A 22,661-nucleotide genomic window follows, 5' to 3' on the forward strand; every position below is an offset into this window, starting at 1 on the left:
ATGGCCATTTGTAGCTAAGTGGATGGACCTCGAGGGTGTCATGCTAAGCGAAATAAGTCAGGCAGAGAAGGACAGATACCAGATGTTTGCACTCATAGGTCTAACAGGAAAACAGGAGAAACCTAATGGAGGACCAGGGGGAGGGGAAGAGGGAAAGAGAGTTGGGGAGAGAGAGGGGCGCAAAACTTGAGAGACTACTGAATATGAACTGAGGGTTGAAGGGGAAGGGGGAGGGGGGAAAAGAGGTGGTGGTGTTGGAGGAGGGCACTTGTGGGGAAGAGCACTGGGTGTTACATGGAAACCAATTTGACAATAAACTACTTAAAAAAATAAAACAAACAAACAAACAAACACACATACAAACAAAAGCAACCAACTGAGGCCCAGAAACCTTAAATAACTTAGTCAAGGTTACAGGGCCAATTAGAAGCAGATACAGACCATAATTCAGACCTTTGGTCTACCAGTTCAGGTTTTTCCCCAGTATTCCACCATAAATGTCTAATCTTCTCTTCAGTTTATTTTTGTTGCCATCATTGCCTTTATGACTTTGAACTTTAATTCAAAGTAATCTTTGGCAATCTGATGCCAATTGGTACTAAACAGAATGATGGGGGCAGCCACAGAATTTATCATCTTGATAAAATAAAGCAAAAAATAAAAGTGAATATGAATGGGAAAAATACTAATATGGTGAAATATTATAATCACTACTTAAATAAATTATAAAATGTCCAGACCTGTTTCTGCACTATATATTCCAAAGTTTTCTTCTGAATATTTTAGCATAAATTATTTCCTGTAACTAATTTTTTTTAAATGAGAGAAATGTGAAACATCAACATTGATATCCAGTACACAATCAATGCAAATATACATTTATCATAATTACTTAATAGATTATCTGGCAGTTATTTAAAAATTTCAGCTAGAGGCACCTGGGTGGCTAAGTCAATTGAGTGTCCCACTGCAGCTCAGGTCATGATCTCATGGTTCGTGAGTTGGAGCCCCACACTGGGCTTGCTGCTGTCAGCATGGAGCCAGCTTCTGATCCTCTGTCCCTCTTTCTCTGTCCCTGCACCACCTGTGCATGCTTGCTCTCTCAAAAAATAAATATACTTTAAAAAGATTCATCTAATAACATTCTAGAGCATATTATAGTCATTTTCTGGAAGGCTGAAAAGAAGTAATTTAAGTGGAAAGAGAATATAATAGGAATAGGAAGTGACAATAGATATCAATGTATTTAAGATATGATATTATGAAATGTATGAATTGCAGCATTATAAATCACAGTTTGTATTAAAGAGTCTAAAGCCTGTGGTGATGTTTGCTCACAGATTTCAAGCTGTGATGCTCCCCTTCCTCCTCCACCACACAGCTGAGCAAGCAGATCACAAAGCCCGAGTTCTCCTTCATTCGGCACGAGTGGGAAGGTGAGACCACTCAAGCACTGACATGAGCACGGGAACCCTAGCACCACAACTACCCTATTACCATAGCAGAATCCCAAAGTCCACCTTCTTTTCCTGCTCTCTCCTGCCTTTCCGGACGTGTCCAGGAGCCTGTCCTCCTCTCCCCAGAAAGCCTCATTCTGGGAGTAATAAAAGTTTTCATGATCCCTATTGTTTGTGTGATGCCATCCGTCTCAAACTCCAGACCAACTGTGGGTAACCTCAACAAGTGATGCCATGAGAAGGTGTGCAGGAGATGAATCACAGGACTGACAGTCTGTCTTCTCTTGCTATGGTTTAGTAACTGGCTCCTTTATCTGCTACCCATCTTGCACTTTGAGCTCTGCTGCTTTGTGCTGTATTTGCTGAGTTCTGCTGAATCTTCATCACAGATTTAATCAACCGCACCAGAAATTTTGACAACTGTCATTTAGAAACAAGAGGTAAGGCTCTCCTTAAATTGACGACAATACCATTGTACCACCTCTGGGGTGTGTGTTGGCCTGGTCCTATCCATATGCCTCATGTGGAATTGTATGTCTTGATTCCAGCATAAGCTGTGCTGGCTAATGCAAAGTTCAGAGGAACACTTTCACTTTATGACTGTTGGTTGTGAGTCTCAGCCAGGCATTGCCCCTTCTCCTATAGAATTCTCAGGTAAAGTACCGATACCCTGTGCAATCCATGGGGATGTTGGGTGGCCCGTTGTATGGAAGAGCAGTTACCATGTGGCATGCTGAGGTCTACACTCCTAAAAGGAGATAATTCACTAAAACTCCATAAAAATGTTTTTGTTATTACTGCTGCCTGAGCTTGTTTGTAACAAGGATCTTGACCTTTAGGCTTATATAGAAATAAACAAACAAACAAAAACACACGGCATCCATGTAGGAAAATTAAAGCAATAACTCAAACTCTACTTAAACTCTATAAAGAAACAATTGTTATGGGGGAAGCCCTTAACCCTCATGTTATAGATTTGACACTTTCTAGACAAATATTTGTTATAGATACAAATACATGTTATAGATTTGACACTTTCTAGACAAATAATGTTGTTATGGGGGAAGCCCTTAACCCTCATGTTATAGATTTGACACTTTCTAGAAAAATAATGTTTCTAGACAAAGAATGTAAAATGTCTCTAATTGTCCTTTGTATCTCTACAAGATGGAATTTGAATTAACTTTAATATCTACTGAGATGTACCAACTAGCAAACTTTCATGGCCTTATACCATTAGAGAGGCTCAAATTAGTTCTTTTTGGAATCTCAGTAAATTTAAAGAAGAGCACACCCTAGAAAATAAAGGAGTTATAAAATATAAAATATAGAACAAAGAGGTATGCCTTATCTTAATCATCAGAATTATTGTCCTGCCTAAATATCTCATAGTAGTCATGGAAACTCTAATAAAAAATTTACTAAATTAAATTATGTCTTTGGCATTTAGAGAAGGCCTGCCAAATTGAGACACGATGGACCTTTCTCCATCATTACAATAGTTAATATGGCCCAATATAAGTTAAAACAGAGCCTTCAAACATTGAAACACATCATAGAAGATTTATTTAGAGAAGGGTGTTTATACCCAATATTTCTCCCTTTAACAGCCCAGTATGGATATTCTTAAACCTGGGAAAAATGAATGGTACTTGATGGTAGATTACTTCAACCATGCTTCTATGGTTTTATCCATTTAAATCCCCATAATCAATATTATTGAAATTACTGGTTCCATCCAATCATCAGCTGGTAAATCTTTTTTCTATTCTTTATTTGGCTTTTATGTTTTTTAATGCCAATTTCCACAGACTCTCAGCCATAGTTTGCCTTTAGTTATGATGGAATGCAACACATTTTGACTTCACCTTCAACAGGACACCTCTACCTGGCTACCCATGTGGTTTTCAGTAGCTCAGCCATTGCTCGCATCTTTTTTGGAAAAATTATAAGTGTGTCCAACTTTCTTGATGAGCACAGACCATGACTTTACTCTTATGACATCTTCCTTCATGGAAATTCATTTGCCACAATCATTCAAGACATACAAATACAAGAAAGCTCACAAAATGGGAGATTCTATTTCCCCACATATAATAGAAGACTCTGTCACCTCAGTTAAATCCCTAGGAATTATTTGGCCAGCTCAAAGCCACTCTGTTTCTGAAACCATTAAAAAAGGGAAAAAAAATAAGTTTTTATTTTTAAGTAATCTCCACACCCAGTGTGGGGCTCAAACCTCCCAACCAAGGTCAAGAGATACTCCACTGACCAGCCAGCTAGGTGCTCCAAGAAAGGAATACTGACAGTCATGTCAACACAATGTTAAAACAGCTCAAAATTCTTCTAGGAATTTTTGGATTAAGGGCAACATATTCCTAAATATAATTTTATTTAAGGTAATTTATGCTGTGTTTAGTAAACTGGCTTACCTTGAATAGGGACATTTACAAAACTGTTTCTAGACTCCTGAATTATAATACAACATATGCTGTACCTCAGAGACTCCACTACTCTAGAAGCTTTAGCAAGTTCCCTTCATGGCTCTGGGAGTCTCTAGACTACCTACGATAGACATAAGTTGCCCCTAAAATTGTGATACGGGAAGATTCCCCTCAAAGCCCCATGCCACTGCAGTGCTGCATAGTGGGAGCTCCTAGAAAGAGATGATCTCAAAGGCTCTGAGTCCATAGCTCTCTATATTCAGCTGTCCGTTGTGCCTGCAAGTTCAGTCTGGCTACTAAAGCCTCCTTGCTAAAAATGGAAACTATATCTATATATTAGAGCTAAAACTAGCCCCTATGACCTACCCCAACCTGCATGAAGGTATGGCCTTTCTGGTCCTTAATTCCTTGCCGGATGCCCTGTTTTTGCAGAGGTTCCTCTTCTGAACCTCTTAGCTCCCTGAGTAGCCTTTGGGGATCAACTGAATAATAAAGTAAATCTGTATATCTCAGATAGTACAACCAACATCATCAACATGATTAAACACCCTGGAAAGCTGCTACTTTTAACACCTTAACCACGATATTCCTGATAAAAGACTCACTGGTAAGTACAACTGCCCAAACTTTGGACAGTCACTTTTCACTGGATATCATAGTTAACACACAGTCCCAGGTGAATTTGTCCTAGATCCTTGACCCTGTTGTCTGAGCATATGGTCCAAGGTTGCCCCTTACGGGGTAAAAATTTCTAGGAATTTTGTCTGACATTCCCTAAATACAAATCAATTCTACACATCTCCACACATACTAAAGCCACAATACTAAGACTTCATCAAGACACTTCACATCTTTTTTAAAGCTCTGTTGTTATTGACAGTGATCAAGATAATACAAAATGCTAAGCTCTGTAACAAGACATTCAATGGACATTTCATGTCCCTTACCCGTCTCTGGATATAAGCCTTATAAAGTGACATTGTGATTTAGACAAGTTAAAACATGACACATTTCACTTAAAAAACACCAAGAGTGAATTGTGATAAAGTCTGATCCATTTCTGATGTTTCATCACTGGCAAGATCCAAGCCATACCCCTTCCACTTCTCTTTTGCTCCCTATCTGGCACAAGCTAATAAGAAAGTCAGGGTACACTCTCCTTTAGAACAAATGAGATTTTCAAACCACATAAGTTCTGACCATTGTGAGGGAGATTTCACTCCAGCACCAGAATAAAACTCAAAGGCAGTCAGCTTTATTTGATTCCTTAAGCAATTTTGAATCTCACTGAATCCAATTTTGGATTGTGCTCTGCTCTTCCCAGAAAGTCTCATTATTATGAGTGATACATACATGTTTTCATACCTTCTTAGTGCATGTGTGGTGTCATAAGTCTTGACATCCAAACCAGATTTGGATGTGGGATCCTAGTCTAGCTGGTGACTAAGTATGGTTTCATCTACTTATATGAGTAGTACCCAAAGAATAAAATAATATAAATATAAATACACATAATAATGCATTTTTCTTATGCTAATTGTTGGGCTCAAAAATAAGGGTTTCCTCTCTTTAGGCATAAAATTAACATACACATTTCTTCATATTAAAAGACATTAAAAGAACCATTGCTTTTTTTTTTTTAAATAAGAGAGGGTGCTTTTCTTTGCAATTGTTCTATAACTAATAAATCATGATAAGTAGTAAATACACATTTTGTGTACATTTGTCATTGTTAAATAAGTAAACTCAATATTTACAAAAGACTAATCATTGATTTTGATGCTGGTGTCATATGTTGTAAATATAAAATATAAAAAGCCTTGATTGACTGGAAGAATTCATTCATTATTGAAATCTTCACACCAGGAAAAACAGAATGCTGGTGAAATGACTTGCTGAACTAATGAACATACAAAAATAAACTCAAAACAATTTGTCACTACATTTTGGGGAAAATTCGTGACAATAAATTATTGAATTAAATATAAAGTCTGGTAATGATAACATAAATTCTGTAAGGGATGCTGAATAAGATAGATAATTGAAAACCACCTAGATATAAGATCAAAAGACAAATGGGCAAATATATGTCTGAGTTTTAAAAGCAAATATAACAGAATAAAAGAATGGCTATTAGTTTTAACACAAAAGATGAGAATAGTTAACTTTCCATTTGCAGCTCAAAACTACAGTAGTACATATTAAAAAGTCCAGATACCCACAAGAAAAGAAGTCCTCATATGTGTACATACATATAGTGTGAGTATGTGTACATCTTAGTTCCAATCCACTGGTTTTGCTTTTTCCTTCTAAATCTGAAGGAGATCTAAATTTTAAATACTACTTTTTATAGACTAACAGTTAATGCAGAAATGTGAAAAATATGTTACAAAAGTAAATTGCATTTAACAATCATTATGTAATAATAAGTCTATAAGATGGAAAGAAAATACTAAATTTAATGTATATAATAAGAATTAATGAGATATGCATTATTTAATCATTATCAGTGTTGTTAATATAATATTATAGTATAGTTTGAGTAAAAAACAAAACAAAATAAAACCCCACAATTATAACCCTATATTGTAGGCAACATCATAGGGAAAGATGTTTCTAAATTGACCTTGAGGAAACATACTGTAATGAAAGATAAAAAAAAAAAAATAGTGTTGTGAATAACAAAAAAATAAAAAATATATAGAAGTAGGAAAGAAATTCAAGGTGATGTCAACTACTTAAAACAAAGCACACAAACCCAAAACCTCTTTCCCAGAAACAAACAAAATGTTTTAGTAACTCTCTGTGCCCTCTGTACAGAGCAGACCAGCCTGACAAGTTCGTGTGATTTAAGAGTTCATGAACTTGAAACCTATACAACCAAGAGACTGCATTAATAACAGAAGACAAAGAGAGAGCAGACTAACCGTGAAAACTAAGAAGAAAAATCTGAGAAAGTTTTCATGCATACTTCCAAAATTCCACATTTGAAAGCTAGTCTTGGGGAAAAGTAAGATTTGTACCTTAATAAATATGCATTCATGATGGGCTTTTTAGGAGAAGGCCAGACACAAAATTAAGTCACCACAAACTATTCTGGATATCCTCAAGGTAGTTTTCATGTTGGAATTCTCCAAGAAATCTGAATGTCAGTTTGCATTCTACAGAGCTAATATTTGATGCATGCTTTATAGAATAATTTTTGTTTAAGATTTTCTACATAAATCTGTGTTTATACAGTTCATCCTCTGTAGTGGGTTGAATAGTGGCCCCCACCCCACAAAATCTGTATCTACCCAGGAGCTCAGGATGTCATTGTATTTGGAAACAGGATCTTTGTAGATATAATTAAATATTAATATGAAATTATACTGGATTAAAGTGCCCTCTAAATCCAACATGTAGTGTCCTTAAGAAAAGAGAGATACATGCAGAGTCTGAGGAGACACACAAATAGGGTAAAGGTGTTGTGAAGTCAGAGGCAGAAATCAGTGATACAACTACAGGCACTGAATGTGAAGGGTTGCTGCTGAAAGCCACTAGAAGCTAGGAAGAAGCAGGGAAAGATTCTTCTAGATGGTTTGCAGAGGGAGTGCGGCACTGCTGGTGTTGGGAGCTATCTGAACTCACTAGTTGAGTGAAAATTCCTGGTGAGGGCACAGCAAGTTTGCAGTTTCTTGCCCCCAGACAGCAACCAAAATCTAACCCTCTTGGAACTTTCATTTCTGCTTGAGCACCAAACCTCAGACTGCTTTGCTGATTAGTGTCAGGAGTGGCCTGTCCTCCTGCCCTGTCCCTGAGGTGTGATTGCACCTGGTCAGGGAAAAGATGAGTAAACTACATACACCCTAATGGAACTAAGGCAAGCAACATGTAATTTTCCCCTAAGCAGTTAACTGATAACTGACTACCTGCTGGGCCTGGATACCTTTGTAAAAGTCACTACTGCAATACAATGTATCAATCATCTTTGGGACTGTGAAAGCAGGCATTATGTCTCCTGAGAATCCTGTTTTTCTGGGAACTTTCTCGTAGAGTTATAAACAACCTAATGACCTTACTCATAAAAAACCTGACTTTTACTAAACAACACTGTTTGCCTCTTGGTTAAAGGTTGCTTCCTTAAGGCTAGACCTGAGGTTTTGTAAAAAAAATACCTGCCCTTCCCACATGACAACATGAGTGTCTGTAGCTAAGTTTTTTTATGACAATCATCATTACTAGAATTATAACTTATGCAGAACACATGTTCTGGAAAATTGTAAAAATTATCTATGAGAAATCATTTACTGTTCTTTCTGGTCATTGTACCTTTCACCATAAATAAAGCTAGAGAATCAGACAGAGCAGGAAAGCCTGCCTGGTAATCAGAAAGAAACTCCAGGCTCTCTCACTCTCTTTCTTGCTGACACCGTCCAGCCTTCAGGAGAAGCCTGGACCTGCTGGAGCTGGACTCCAGCAGGCTGGTAGCTTGATTTCAGAGATCTAGCTTCTAGAACTGGAAAAACAAACTTCTTTTGTTTTAAACCAGGGAGTTTGTGATATTTTGTTAAGGTGGCCCTCAGATACTAATATATTTTCTTTGACACACAATCCCTCGAATCCAGGAACTAAAGGGAAGGAAGGGAGGTGTGGGGAGTTTGGAAATGGATAATCATCACAAAAAGTAATATTCCATGTGAAACCAATTTAGGTATTATGTAACTAGTTATGAACCATTTCTTCTGAATTATAGTTGAAAGAGAACTTTCATCTCCTTTAATTGTTTTAAGCATCTTGTTTTACCAACTGGTCCATCTAAAAGCTTTAATTTTGCCTTGGCCATTGTGTCTTTCTCTTGGGCTTTAAAATTTAAAAAAATTCCATTATTTTCTCTTTAAAAATTTTGTTTACATTTATTTTTGAAAGACAGAGAGAGACAGGGCGTGAACAGGGGAGGGGCAGAGAGAGAAAAAGACACAGAATCTGAAGCAGGCTCTAGGCTCTGAGCTAGCAGTCTGCACAAGGCCTGACATAGGACTCAAACCCATGAACCTGTGACCCATGACCCACAGGACTCAAACCCATGACCTGAGCTGAAGCCAAACACTCAACCGACTGAGCCACCCAGGTGCCCCCCAAATTCCATTATTTTCTCTTCCAAGAGGAAACAAACATAAACACTAGCCTCTGACTTGCATCCCATGTCACTGCCATCCTAGCTCCTTCTGTCTGTTTTTTTTTTTCCTCAGCCAGAATTGTTGAAATAGAAGTCCACAATATTTATTCTCCAATTTTTGTAATCTCCATTCCATACAACTTGATTTTGGCTGCTACACTCTAGGTATAAATACATATTAACAAAAAGATTTTTTCTCTAACATGGCCAACAGTTTTCTTATGTTCTAAAGCATCGTATCTATATCAAATTAAAATCAATTTTCATGTTTTGGCACTTAAAAACAGGCTATTGTATGAAGAATTAAACAGTCAAAGCAAAAAAGGGGAGATAACTGGTAATTAAAAATTGAGAAATGAAAGAAAAATAGAAATTTTATTGAAAGTAGGGTACTTTTAATCCAAAAATCCAATTGTAATAGTTAGAAGAAAGTCAAATATCAAGAAATGTTACCCAATGACCCAGAATTATTATATTTCTACACATATAAAACAACCATAATCCTGCAGAATGAATATCACCAAAGAGACCCTAATATCTGAAGTTCAAATGAAATCTAATCATGCTCATGAAAACATTAGGAATTGACAATTTTCTTATCTATAAAAACTGAAAGATAGAAATTGACTGACAAAATAATATTCAATCAACTGCTAAAGTAGGTTTATATTATGTTCACATTTAACCGATATGAATTCAATTCTACACTGGGAAGCAAAAAATAAATAAAAGTAATTTGGTAGCATATGACCTACAAAAGATCAAGCTAGCTTATCTGGTATTGTCTAAGGAAATTATTACCTGTTCTGACATTAGAGGATAAATTTTCTGTTAGAATTATTCAGCAAAAACATGGCTCATGCAAAATCATTAGATGATTTTTATGGACAATTTAATGTATTCTACATGTAATATTGATTATATGTGATTTTCTCCTTACATAACATCACAAAGAACTTAACCTATGTAAACCTGCAATTCCAGTGAATGAATTGAGTGTATCTGACAGATATTATGCTAAATGATTAAAAAGTGAAATTCTAAGAGTGTCAGCATATAAAAGATACAGAAGAATCGTTATATTTTAAGATAAGTGACAGGAAGAGAAAAATGTGAGAATTGATATGTTATGAAGTGATACCAAAAAGTCATAAAACAGCTCAATGTGGCAACAGAAGGAAACTAAGAATGAGAGGACGAAGAAGCAAAATAGAAATTGGATTTGTCAGTACCCAGTGACTACTGCTTGATTATCTCACATTCAAGAGGTAAAAGCAGGAATAGGAAGTAGTTGATGATAAGTATTTATTTAATTCATCTACTTTGTTCCCAGAAAGCTGTAAGGTGTCATTAGGTGATTAGATATCCACTGGAAGTGTAAAACACACTATTTGTTTTTATGCTTAAATTACATAATATAATTTTAGCCATGCTACTCAAGACTCTAATAAATCCAGAATCCAGGTCAGTTTATTTCATCATTTTTGGTAACTGGTGGTAGGATCTCTACAAATGTGAACATAAAAACTAGGTGTGTAGGGGAATCTCTGTGTGTATATGACTTAACTATGTGTTATTATGCAATCACCAAATACTCTATCATTTAATTAGAAATTAACCCTATTAGGTAGACATTTATCACTTTTATTTCAGAGAAGAGAAAAGTAAAATCCAGGCTAATTACAGAACTTGTCTAAATGAAAAAGGGCAATGAATTGTACTATGAACCCAGACATCTGACTTCAAAGTTGGCATTTTTTAAACTCATAATGAACATAAACTACGTGAGATATCGCTTATAAATATACAATCTCATTCATCTTCCCCAACAACTCTGCTCTGTAGACATAATGATCTCAGCTTTACACATAAAGAAACGGAGTCTCAAAGAGCTTATGTAACTTGTCCAAAGACAGACAGCTATAAGATGTGACAGGCTGAAACTAGGACTCCAACTTTGTTTGACTTCTTATGTAGTTTGAAATATGGAATGATTTAACACTTACATAAACAAAATCAATTACCTTAATAATAAATCATAGTACATTTGATTTCATCCACAAATAATCCAAGACTTGCTTAAAAATTAATATTAAAAACCACTGATTATCAGTTGCATTAATTTTACATTAAGACCTCATTTAATTGATATTAAGCCTGCTAGAATGGATTCCATTCTTTAGAAATTTGTTAATTTCTTTTTATTTTAATCAGTACTTTTCCTTCTCTTTTTGAACATCCAGAGGCTACTATAAAATATCCCTAGGTGACCAGCATGCCTATGTGGAAGGAACGGAAATGCCTGATTTTCCTTTTTCATTTATTTTGGCCATATGACCTCCCAAGAATAGGTTATAATAGACCAAATTAATGGCTTAGAAAGAGAACTGAGGTAACCAGGCAATCTTCTGGATCATTATTGCTTGGGTTCTGTCAGCAACCATGCAACACTGTTGGCAGCTGGGGACTATAAACCCCTCTTACAAGAAAAGAACTATTTTGAGGCACAAAAGGAAAAAAAATAAACAATTAGATGGACAATGTTTTTCTTTCTAAATTCTCTTCTCAAGAGTTCAATTCTGATTTAGCCAATCAGTATAGTAGGAAATAAATATTTTGTAGGTAAAGAAAATATTTTATAGGGTAAAGAAATAGACACCTTGCTAATGCCAGCCTCACCGTTGTATGTCAAGGTGAAATCAAAGGTTTAGTGTTTCACTTCTGATGACAACATTCTCTCGAATAAGTTGAAGATCTTGGACTTGTTTCAAAAGAGAGAGAAGGAGGATATATAGGCGATATCAGGGTATAAGAAATTGGACTGGAAGCATCAGCTTATTTTATATATCAGCAGAAACGTTAAGCCAAGACGTGATCCAAAAATCTTGATATGATAAAATCCATGTCCTTCTGCTAAAATGCTTTGTCATTCAGACCCAGACGTTCATAACAGCTCCAGCAAATCCTTTACCACGTAACACAATGCTGTAAATCTAAATTGTGGACGTCTGAACTTTCAGCCTCTCTCCCGTACTTTACTGCTCACTACATTTCTTTGCCTACCCATCCATAAACAGAGCTTAACCTGGGTGAGATCCAGCTGGATCTCGGATACAAAACCTTCCGAAGCCAGGGAAGTGACTCCTAAGACTTGTGATCAGGGAGATGTGAAGGCAGCAAAGGACACATTGTCTTCTCAGTGCCAGTGCGGAACAGATTGTCAGGTTGACAAGATGAGCCCAAATGTCCTTTGCTGTCTTTTTTATGTTCCTTGCTGTCCCAGAAACTAGGTGCTTGAAACCAAAATCTTTTCTTTCTAGAAATGTGTTTAAAAGGCATAAAACAATTTGATTGTCTTGTACACATTTTGGCATTATTCTAATAGTTCTACATTTGACTGCATATTTTGCAGAGCATACTTTGCTTTATGCTCTAGTAATTTCCCATTTTATATCATTCTGACATGAAGGCACTTGCAAGGTTACTGGATGTACTTATTTTTAAAAATTAAAAACAATCCTGTTTTCATTTTTATATTGTTGTTCACCTGTGTACTTGACTGTAAATTCAGATTGAGTAAAATGACCTCAAAATTTGATTATTACAAAGCTACTATCTAAAAATTGCCAAGTAAAGTACTTTATGAATAGTGAAAATGTTCATAGAAAACTAACATTTTTGAATAGCACATATTGAAAAATAAAGCATGTCTGGAATGGAATACTACGTGATGTGATGAATATTACTTACCAAACTCCTTGGGAACTGCTATGGAATAAACACAATTATGTCCCACACTGTAATTTTTTGGATAGTTTGGTGATAGAACAGTGCCTTCTGAACCCGTTGAACGACTTCCACAAGGTGCTAGGAAACAAAAATAACAAAAAACATTTTTTAAAAAGCTTTCAAAAATCACACTATGAATGTTTTCTTGATATGAAAATTACAGTTATTGAATTTTAAGGTATATTAGTTATTTTCATCTTTTAACAAATCCACCTTGTCAACATATGTGAACATATGGGACTACTTTAAGTATTCAGATTTACTCAAACAGTAATGTAAATGTGACATGATGGTGCTATCTGTAGAGGTAATAATGGCGGGCCAGCTTTCATTTATGATAAAAGTGTAGAGGAAATCTCTTTTATAATGATGAGAAATTACATATGCAGGTGGGAAATTGTGGTACTCACTGCCAGGCTTTGACACTCTACTCAAAATCAACCTTGATTATGCTCCCATCAAATTAAGTATTTTTATACATGTGATAGGGATGGCTCTACAAACACATTCACCCACTCATCTAAGTAAAATACTCTCTCACCAACCTTTATCTGTTCATATGATTTACATTTGAATCGCTGGAGTTGCTGATGGTACACAGAGGCAGATTTGCTTTTTGCTACCTCAGCCCCAAATGTGCTATGTTCCTAAAAGAGGTGAGGGTGAAATAAATGTGTTGGGCAAATTTGTAGATGATGACTCTACTGTTCACAAGATAGGGAGACTACTGGGGTGCCTGGGTGGCTCAGTCGGTTAAGCGACTAACTTCAGCTCAGGTCATGATCTCAGGTCATGATCTCATGGTTCATGGGTTCGAGCCCCGCATCAGGCTCTGTGCTGACAGCTAGCTCAGAGCCTGGAGCCTGCTTTGGATTCTGTTTTCTCTCTCTCTACTCCTACCCTGTTCATGCTCTCTCTCACTCTCAAAAATAAACATTAAAAAATATTTTAAAAAAACAAGATGGGGGACTCCCTTAGGTTTTATAGTCCTGGGCTATGAGACAGACCCAGGCTAATAATGGAGATTTAGATATTGGAAACATAATGATGATAGTTGATATTCTTTCTCTAAGTGAATGAGATCACCCAAAAAATTATACGGAATGAAAAAAAGGTGGCCAAAGAGGAGGTCTGGGGATGCCAAGGTGATGGATCACTCAGAGGGTGGCTATAGAAAATGTAGTCTCATGGAAGAAACAGGCAAAGAAGGTTTCAATTAAAACAGTGTTCAACAGAGTTAAGTGTTGCATACAGTAATAAATGAGAAAGGAATGAGTGGATTTGGTGACGTGGAGTGTCAGAGCAGGGGTTTCTTCTCTAGGCCCATGATTGTCTTCAGGAGGGATTCTCTTTAACTGCTGGCTGGCTGGCTCTGCCCCTTACTCCCAGAGGTAGAATGAGCGAGCTTTCCAGATTGGTGAAGCCAGGATGGGAACTTCAACTTTATCCCGGGCTGGGGGCCATTCTGCTTAAAGAGCATATTTTCTGGTCTCCTCCCCTACAGAGTCAGTATTGCTGGGTGAGTCTGTTGAGAGAGTGGCCATGGCTGTTGCAGGGCACCTATGGGTGCTACGTAAGATGCCTATTGTTGGCTCCTCTGCTTTTATCAATATTAAAGCTAACAGTTTGATTTTCTTCAGCCTATCCCTTAATTGGCTTTGAACTTGTGCAGAGAAAACTCCCCTCAAGCTATGGGATTTTTGGTATTATTTATACGGCAGGTTCAGCTAGAGCAGCTTTCTGTAAATTACAGCCAGCAAACCAAATCCAGCCGGTCAGGAGAGGTTTTTACATTCTTAGAATTACAAAACAAAAACTAAGTTAGAGTATGTGACAGAGACATATGTAGCCAGCAAATCCCAAAATACCATCTGGCGGTTTACAGAGTAGAGTTAACTACCCCTTGACGTAGAGTAGAGAGGTTGTAGCTAGATAGTAGTTGGATAAAGAGTAAGTACGTAAAGAAATAACAGACATAATCAGAACCTTAATCATTAACAAAAGAGAAGGTAGGGGAAGATGCAAAGCTGAGTAAGTTTTGTTACTGTTTTATTTAACAGGGGGGAAGGAGTCATTACAGAGGGACAATCTGGAGCAGACTTAGAGTTTAGGAAAAAGTAAGATAAAAAACAAAAGTGGAGCCATTTTGCTTTTGAAAACATCAGGTCCCCTGTGACCTAGTAAAATGGATGAAGGAGACTAGAAATACATAGGTTTAGGTTATATGTTGGGAATTTATTGGAGTTATTGCCTAATTTCCTTTCAAATGTTTCTTTGTTTGTTTGTCTATAGAGAAAAAGCTTGAGCCTGGGAGGGGTAGAGAGAGAGAGGGAGACAGAAAATCACAAGCAAGCCTGGATTTTAGGAATCCTGAGATCGTGACCTGAGCCAAAATCAAGAGTCGGATGCTTAATTGACTGAGCCATCCAGGTGCTCCCTGATTTTCCTTTTAAAGAGAGCTGGACACAGTGGTGTGTTAGGTGACTGGAGAAGTCGCGGTAGTTTGAAAAAGTAAACACATTTGATGGATTCCTGGCCAGAGTTTAAGATACAGCAATATACTTAAAACACATACGTACAACACAAACAGTATCTTGTATCACATTGGTGGCTAATGAATGTTCTGCCTTTTAATGTTCTGTAAAATAGTAACACATAGTTAGGATTAAAGATATTAAATGGTAACACATAGTTAGGATTAAAGATACTAAAATCAGAACTCCGCAGAATGATGACAAATGGGCAGTGGCGATGATAACCGAAGACGCGCTGCTCTCCTCACTCATTATTGTGTGAGATTGGAGTGGTCAGGTGTATTCTTCGTTCAGCACAGGTAACTTTACTTTAGTCAGCTGATAATATTACTGATGAGAGAATCATTCAAGAATGAGTAGTATGATTTATGTTAACTTTCCTTCTGATTATAAGGTGCTCCAAAATCACAATACTTAGAATGTATGTGACAATAGCCCTTATTTTCATATTTGTAATATGTGAATAGAAATGAGAGCGTCTAGTTCAGGTTCAGTTTGTGACTCAGTCATGAGCATTCTGCCATTCCACATTAATATGCATCTGACAGCCTCAATTTGTTTTTCATAGTTTATTTTGCATAATGGACATTTAGGACAGCTATTTCAAAAAGTGTCATTTGTAAATATAAAACATGTGAAGTTGCTTTTTAACCATTGATGAATATAGATGAGGTCGCAGTATAGTCACTATTTTTAGGGTACGTAATACTAGATTCTGTAATTTGTCCTAGTAGCAATAATTTTGTGTTCCTTCCCGTCAGTGCTTACAGCCTGTCCGAGTTTATAATCACTTATGTTGCAATCTGTAGTGATTGACAGTATTTTGTGTAGTATGCAAATAATGTAAATAAGGGAAAATTAACTGTGCTTTGAGATAGAGATTTACTGTAATCTGTTCGATGTTTATAAAAATCTAAATGGAATAATGACTAAGCCAGAGCAACTTTACTAATTCTCCTAATATTGGTTCCTAGAAACTTCATATTCTCTCTTCCTGTTTTAATTTCATCATACTGGTGTGTATCAAAAAGGGAAGCCTTGATTTTTCTGGCTCTGTTAACAATGGGTAGAAGTTACAAGCCTGCCAAGACTTTGAATTCTATGCTTATTTTTGCCATTTTACTTATACCAGTGGGCTATTTGTCCCACTGGCTGCGTTTCTCTAAAAATCCATATCTCTTGTAATGTATTTAATGTGAGAACTCACCTGTACCTGTTTCTTAATATAACTTATTTGATCCATATGACAACCTCTTCAATCTATATTTAGTAGCATTGTTGTAGAACACTTGAATTGTGAGAAGAGGTTCTATGATTAAGTACGTTTGGGAAATACACGGATAAAAGAAAAAGGGTTCTTTATTATTTAAAAAATTTTTAATGTTTTTTATTTATTTTTGAGAGACAGATAGAGACAGTGCAAGCAGGGGAGGATCAGAGAGAGAGGGAAATACAGAATCTGAAGCAGACTCCAGGCTTTGAGCTAGCTGTCAGCACAGAGCCTGACGCGGGGCTTGAACCCACAAACTGCGAGATCATGACCTGACCCAAAGTTGGATGCTCAACCAACTGAGCCACCCAGGCGCCCCGAAAAGAGTTCTTTATGACTTCATTCATACCTTAGTAAAGTCTGGGGACTCTCCTATTTTTTTCTTACAAACTTATTTGACTGTGGAAACTGTTTCAGTGTAACATCTCACAGGACCAATGTTCCCTAGAACACACTTTGCAAAATGCCAGACCAATGATTCCAAAATGTGCTATCACTTTGGCAGTAATTCTTGCATGTATATTACTGTCTATAATTGATTAGAATTTTGCAGTACTAAAGAACTGTGTTTTATGTATGCATGGAGAGCCAAAGTATTTTCAAGATTTATAATGTCAAACTTAGCCTATTATGAAATACCATTATCCTTGACACTCTCTCCCTGACTCTTGGGGTCCAATACTTCATTGGTTTGTTGCCTGTACCCTTATGCAGCTTATCAGTCCCTCTCTCCTCGCTGCCACCGAAACTGTCACAACCTGAACTCCCAACAGTTTCCACATGGGCTCTTCGAAGAGACAGCTAGCCCCACTAATCCCCGCAAGTTCTCACCAGTGCAACGATTTTTCTAACACAGACACATCTTATCATATTTTCTTCTTTACTTAGAACAGTTCTGTTAAACAGTGGGTTCTCCATAAATGTTTGTGGGATGCTGAAATATACTATGTTTGCAATACCACATAGGCTACTATAAATGGTGTTCCACAGGCAGCACATACACAGACATTTCATTTTGTAGAAATTTCTCCAGAAATTCACTTAAACCCAAGACAGATTTGAGACATTGCCTCTCTTGATAAATTCATATTAGCCTATTTTTTCTTTCTGTGATTGATTTCTTCCCCGATTGCCAGGAATCACTGTTGCTTTACATTTAGCAGCAATATTATGTAAAAGATATGTATCTTTAAACACTGAAAATACGCTCAATGATAGGATTCTTACAATATGAGAGCCACTTGGATATTGAGTTCCACTGTGGGAAGAGCAGACTCATGTTTACCATTTTACAGTAGCAAATCTATGCTCACATTTTAATAGTCTGGAGCATATCTTCAGAGTGAGTGAAATCACTCACACTATTTAATTTCATGATTTTTCTTATTCTCTTTTTTTTTCTGTTTACTTAAAAAAAATCTCTTTGGCTGAGATGATATGGATTCATTTGTATATGTATAATGTGCCCAGACCGCAACTGCACTGTAAGTACTTGCTTTAGTCTTGCAATACGAAGGGGTGATGCAGTAAACAGACGTGGTATTTCCAGAGACATCAGAGGATGAATCTGCAACTGGATTTTAAGGCTTCTAGTCACCTAGTGAAAAGGACTTCCCCACTAAGTTTTGATCATGTGTGTGGGATGGAGGAGAAGGGCGGGAAAAGAAGAAGAACAAGAAGTAACTTTCCAGTAAGTGAAATAGAAGAATCTCAAGCCATTTTTATGGAAGAGGTCCTACTGAAGTGCCTGCATATCCTAGAGACTTCATAGTACACGCCACATGGCCTGAAGCTACTTGTAAGTTCAAATCTGTCATTTCAGTTGTATAATGTATAATTTATTATCAAATATACCCTATCATGAAAATTATTATATAGTATATAAATTTTTCTCAGAGGCGAGATGAGTACTTTTAAAAGTGATAGATTCTTGTGGGTCACGAAAGAGCAATATGCTATATTAAATCAATAATTTACTAGATGTGGCTGGTGCCTCCTTCAGTTGGGGAGAACTGCTGTACTTTACCAAAGTGCTGGTCCACTTCTAGTAAATTACTTATGCCCTGATGTAGCCTGATTGAATGTCACAAATCAAAAATCCTGGTAGAGAAAGGGTTTGAAAGCTGTATCTCCCACAGAGTCTTTTTTTTTTTTTAAAGAGAAATTCTTTCATAAGCCTTAAACTTTGGAATCGAGTTTATAATTCAGACAGCTAATATTCCCAGTATTGACTTCAAGATTAAAATTACTCTTGCCTCTTCCCTCTTTTGTTTAAAACCTGTTATTAGTTTAAAAATCTAATTATTCAGCCATTGATTTCATGCTTCTTATCATTTCTCTAAATAAATAAGCATTTCATTTTATCTTAGATGATATACCTCTAATAAGGCTATTTTTGTCATAAAGGTAATAAGTATTTCTCTGAATTTTAAACTATTATCCTAAGTAACTTATTTATTTTGACTTTCATTTTCTTTTGCAGTAGTTCTGCTATATTCACATTTATTGATGTGGAAAACTAAAGATAATATTGTTAGGAGTTTCCTGTTGCCTCATCTGTTCACCTAAAAGACAAAAAAGCAAAAATCAGTCTCTATCACGTGTGAATTAATTCTGTGTTATAATTCCACACTCCCGTTTAACGCTAAAAGAAACCTCCATCTCAGTGTTGTAATCAGTGGCTTGTAAACCACTTTAATCGCTCACTAAGTAAACCTAGTAGGAGATGAGCTTCTACATCTGTCACCTCACTGATTGTCTGGACTCACTCATTTGATTTTGCTGGCTAGGAGGGCATTCCCTTCATGCCCAGTGCCCCATGGGCTATGTTCTCTGTTTGTGTTCTTAGAAAAAGAGTCATCCTATGACAAAGATCTACAAAGAGCTATATTCCTTGGACAGATCTGCCATGCTGCCATATATAAATTCTAAGAGACTGGATGTTAGTAATTCATCTGTGATACCTATGTCTCTCGTTTTCAAGATTGAGGTGTGATGTATACAACTGAGTGTCGTTATTGTTGCTTAGCATATTCACAGTTGTGAGCCAAACCTCTGTCTAACTTCAGAATATGGGTCATCCTCAGAGGAGTTCCTGTGCTCATCAGCAGTCACTCACTAGTCCCTAAACTCTCAAGTCCCAAGCACTGGCTAGGAAACTGGATATGCGAGGACAAGTTCTTAAAATAATTTTGATTGAATTATTGGTACTTTTTAAAAACTAAAATTCCTTTTCATGGCTTAGTTTCTTATTTCTAAGTCATTGATTTTAAGTATGGCAATCTTTTATTGCTTAAAAAATACTTTAAGACAGCTAATATATGAGTACAAAATGAGTTTGGAGGGGAAATAATATCCTCTGTGACAATTTCTTACTCCTACTGGATCACTTCACAAACAGTCACAAACAGTGATTTCTCAGGAAAGTGTTTCCTGTCTTCTAGATTAGTTCAGAGGATCCCATCATATAGCATTCCATTACTTTCATAACACTGATTACAACTTGTTTTATATTTATAGAAAGTCATTTATTTATATGGCCTTTTGATTAAGGTCTGTCTTTATCCCTTAACTCCAAAATCTATTAAGTCAAAGTTCCCATGTCTTTTTAAGACACTATTTTTAATTCTGGAGCTTAGCATAGTGTCTATTTATTTAATGGGCTTCTAATAAATATATGTCATAAATATTAGGAAAAATAAAATATACAATATATTACTATCTTGCTCCTGACAATGCATGGAATGTAAAACTCATATTTTTTAAACCACTTGTTTAGGGTAGCATAGCAAATACAACCTAAAAACCCAAAGCTGTGGAATCTGCAAGATCTAGTTTTGCATTTCAGCTTTGCTATTTACTGACCGAGTAGTCTTGGAAGAGAGGATATTTCAAAGTAGAAGTGGATCTGGTATATGGTGTGGGCTTAGATAGAATGAATGAAACAACTCTCTTGACCCCACAGAATCTTCTGGAGGTAATATATTGAGGGTTTCATAAAGGCCTTAGGAAGATGAAATAATCTCATCAATCCCAGGAAGAACTACCAAGTTTAGAGAAAGGACAGAAGGAAATTGACCTGCTGTTTCTGCCAAACTCTTCCCTTGAGAGAAAGGAATACAATTTAAGTGATTCTACCCAGGGATTTGCTTCCCTCTAGGAGGAGCTCGTGGTTTTTATTTTCCTCTCCTCTTCATTTCTCTAAGAACGAAGACCAGGGTAGGGCACTCCATCCCAAAGGAAGAGGAACCTACAACTTCAATTCAGCTGTTTTCTCAAAAGGAGGTGGGGGGTGGAGGGTTGTCACTGTGTCCAGCTGTTAACAGTGTGGATGTATCCTCTACTTTTTTCGACTCTCTATACTTCAGAAGGCCAAGGACAAACAAGAGCCGATGTTAATAGTGAAAAGGAGGAGAAATTGGCCCATCTTCTCTGTTTTCTTACAACTCAAGGGTTCTTTTACTTGTTTCATGAATTTGGACAGGGAAAAAAATGACTATATTTTTCAACCCTAATGGAATTTTTTTCTAAGTGAATCATACCATTTCATTTAATTTCAAATGCAGGCAGAAAACCACGGTAGTATTAGAAGTAACTGGGACTTTGTCACCAATAGAAATTATAGATGTTTTTATATTTCATTATAATTGTTGCAGATATCTCAAAATATTATTTGTCCTTATCACTAGAGTAGTTATTAAACTTGTTAGAACTTCTAATTTAAGGCAATAATAAGGAAGCAACATATTATTACATCAAAATTTGTTTTTTCAATTACAGATTTTAAGTACTTGGATAGCTGTGTTTTAATATAATGAGTTTATCTTTTATACTTATGTGCTTTATTATATTTTATAAATAAATTATATTTTATAAATATAAAATTATTATAAAATATGATTCTAGGACAGCATTCATCATTAAGCAAACAAGAAACCCAATTCTAATTAGATTCCTCCCAAATCCATATTATTATCTTTGTAATTTTTTGGTTTTCTCTTTTCCTGAAGGGGGCTTGCTTCATAGAGTGTTGCTTTGGTCTATAATGATCTGGAACATATTAGTTGCATTGGAGGATGCTTGCCTTCTTGCTCTCTTGAATCTCTTCCTAGCAGGACAGATCAATTCTTCCCTGAATCAGAGGGTCCTAAAACAGATTTGGAACTAGTAGAGAAATACCCAATCTTTGGGTTGACTGAGGTGGGAAACTATTTAGAGCCATCGCCTCAGTGTGGTCCAGATTTACTCACTAACTCTCCCAAGTATTTCAGTCTGACTGGATCTGGCATTTGGGATTAGGAACAAAATTCCCTTTCGTGAGGTCTGTATTATCTTCTTTAATGTGTATATCTTGGAGTGAATGGCTCACTGCTGAAGTGAAAGCGTACAATGAAATTTTCTGTGTTTAATAAAGGGGAGGAAAGCAGCAGTCTCCTTTAGGGCATCTCCTTTAAAATGTAACAGGCCCAACCTTTTGATTTTACAGTTCAAGACTGCTGGCCTTCTGACTGAAGCAAACACATACTTCAGAAATTACTCAGCGTTCTCACAAGGTACACAGAGACAAGGTAAATCAGTGTGTGTCTCAAGGAGATAAAAGAAGTGTTACTTGTCCCTTCTTTATAAATTTGTATGAGATTCTGTCTGGTCTTTGTAGTATCTTTCATAGACTGCCTGTAATGTTCATTATATTATGAATATCCTTATTCAATTATAAATCTGCTTTCTTTCTCTCTAGGTTATGTGGATTGCAATTTTTAGTAGGGTTTTTCTTTCTCCAATAGAAGTACATGTTTGACTGTTTTTAGATCTGTTGTCTTATTACCTTAATACCATTCCTTAATACAGTTTGATTCTCCACATGACTATTAATAGTTACTGTTGTATACTTATTTTCTTTGTCTGTAAGGAGAGAATTTCTGGGTTGATAAATTTTTTTATATGTAACTTTTTTCTTTCTTGCTTTTCTGTAAAAACTGGTGACACATTAGGGAGGCTCAAAGACTACAT

General features: G+C 36.3%; 1 protein-coding gene across 3 annotated transcripts in view; it reads right to left on the minus strand.

Moving 5' to 3' along the window:
* CSMD3 (CUB and Sushi multiple domains 3) overlaps window positions 1–22,661 on the minus strand; it is a 1,185,533-nt gene that overhangs the window by 247,223 nt on the left and 915,649 nt on the right. For all 3 annotated transcript variants that reach the window (XM_029923716.1, XM_029923715.1, XM_029923714.1), the window contains one exon: window positions 12,810–12,926. In XM_029923716.1, coding sequence (XP_029779576.1) covers window positions 12,810–12,926 — 117 coding nt within the window. The remainder of the gene's footprint in view (window positions 1–12,809; window positions 12,927–22,661) is intronic.

The sequence above is a fragment of the Suricata suricatta genome, chromosome 15, assembly GCF_006229205.1.
Source record: "Suricata suricatta isolate VVHF042 chromosome 15, meerkat_22Aug2017_6uvM2_HiC, whole genome shotgun sequence".
In the NCBI taxonomy this organism is placed as follows: domain Eukaryota; kingdom Metazoa; phylum Chordata; class Mammalia; order Carnivora; family Herpestidae; genus Suricata; species Suricata suricatta.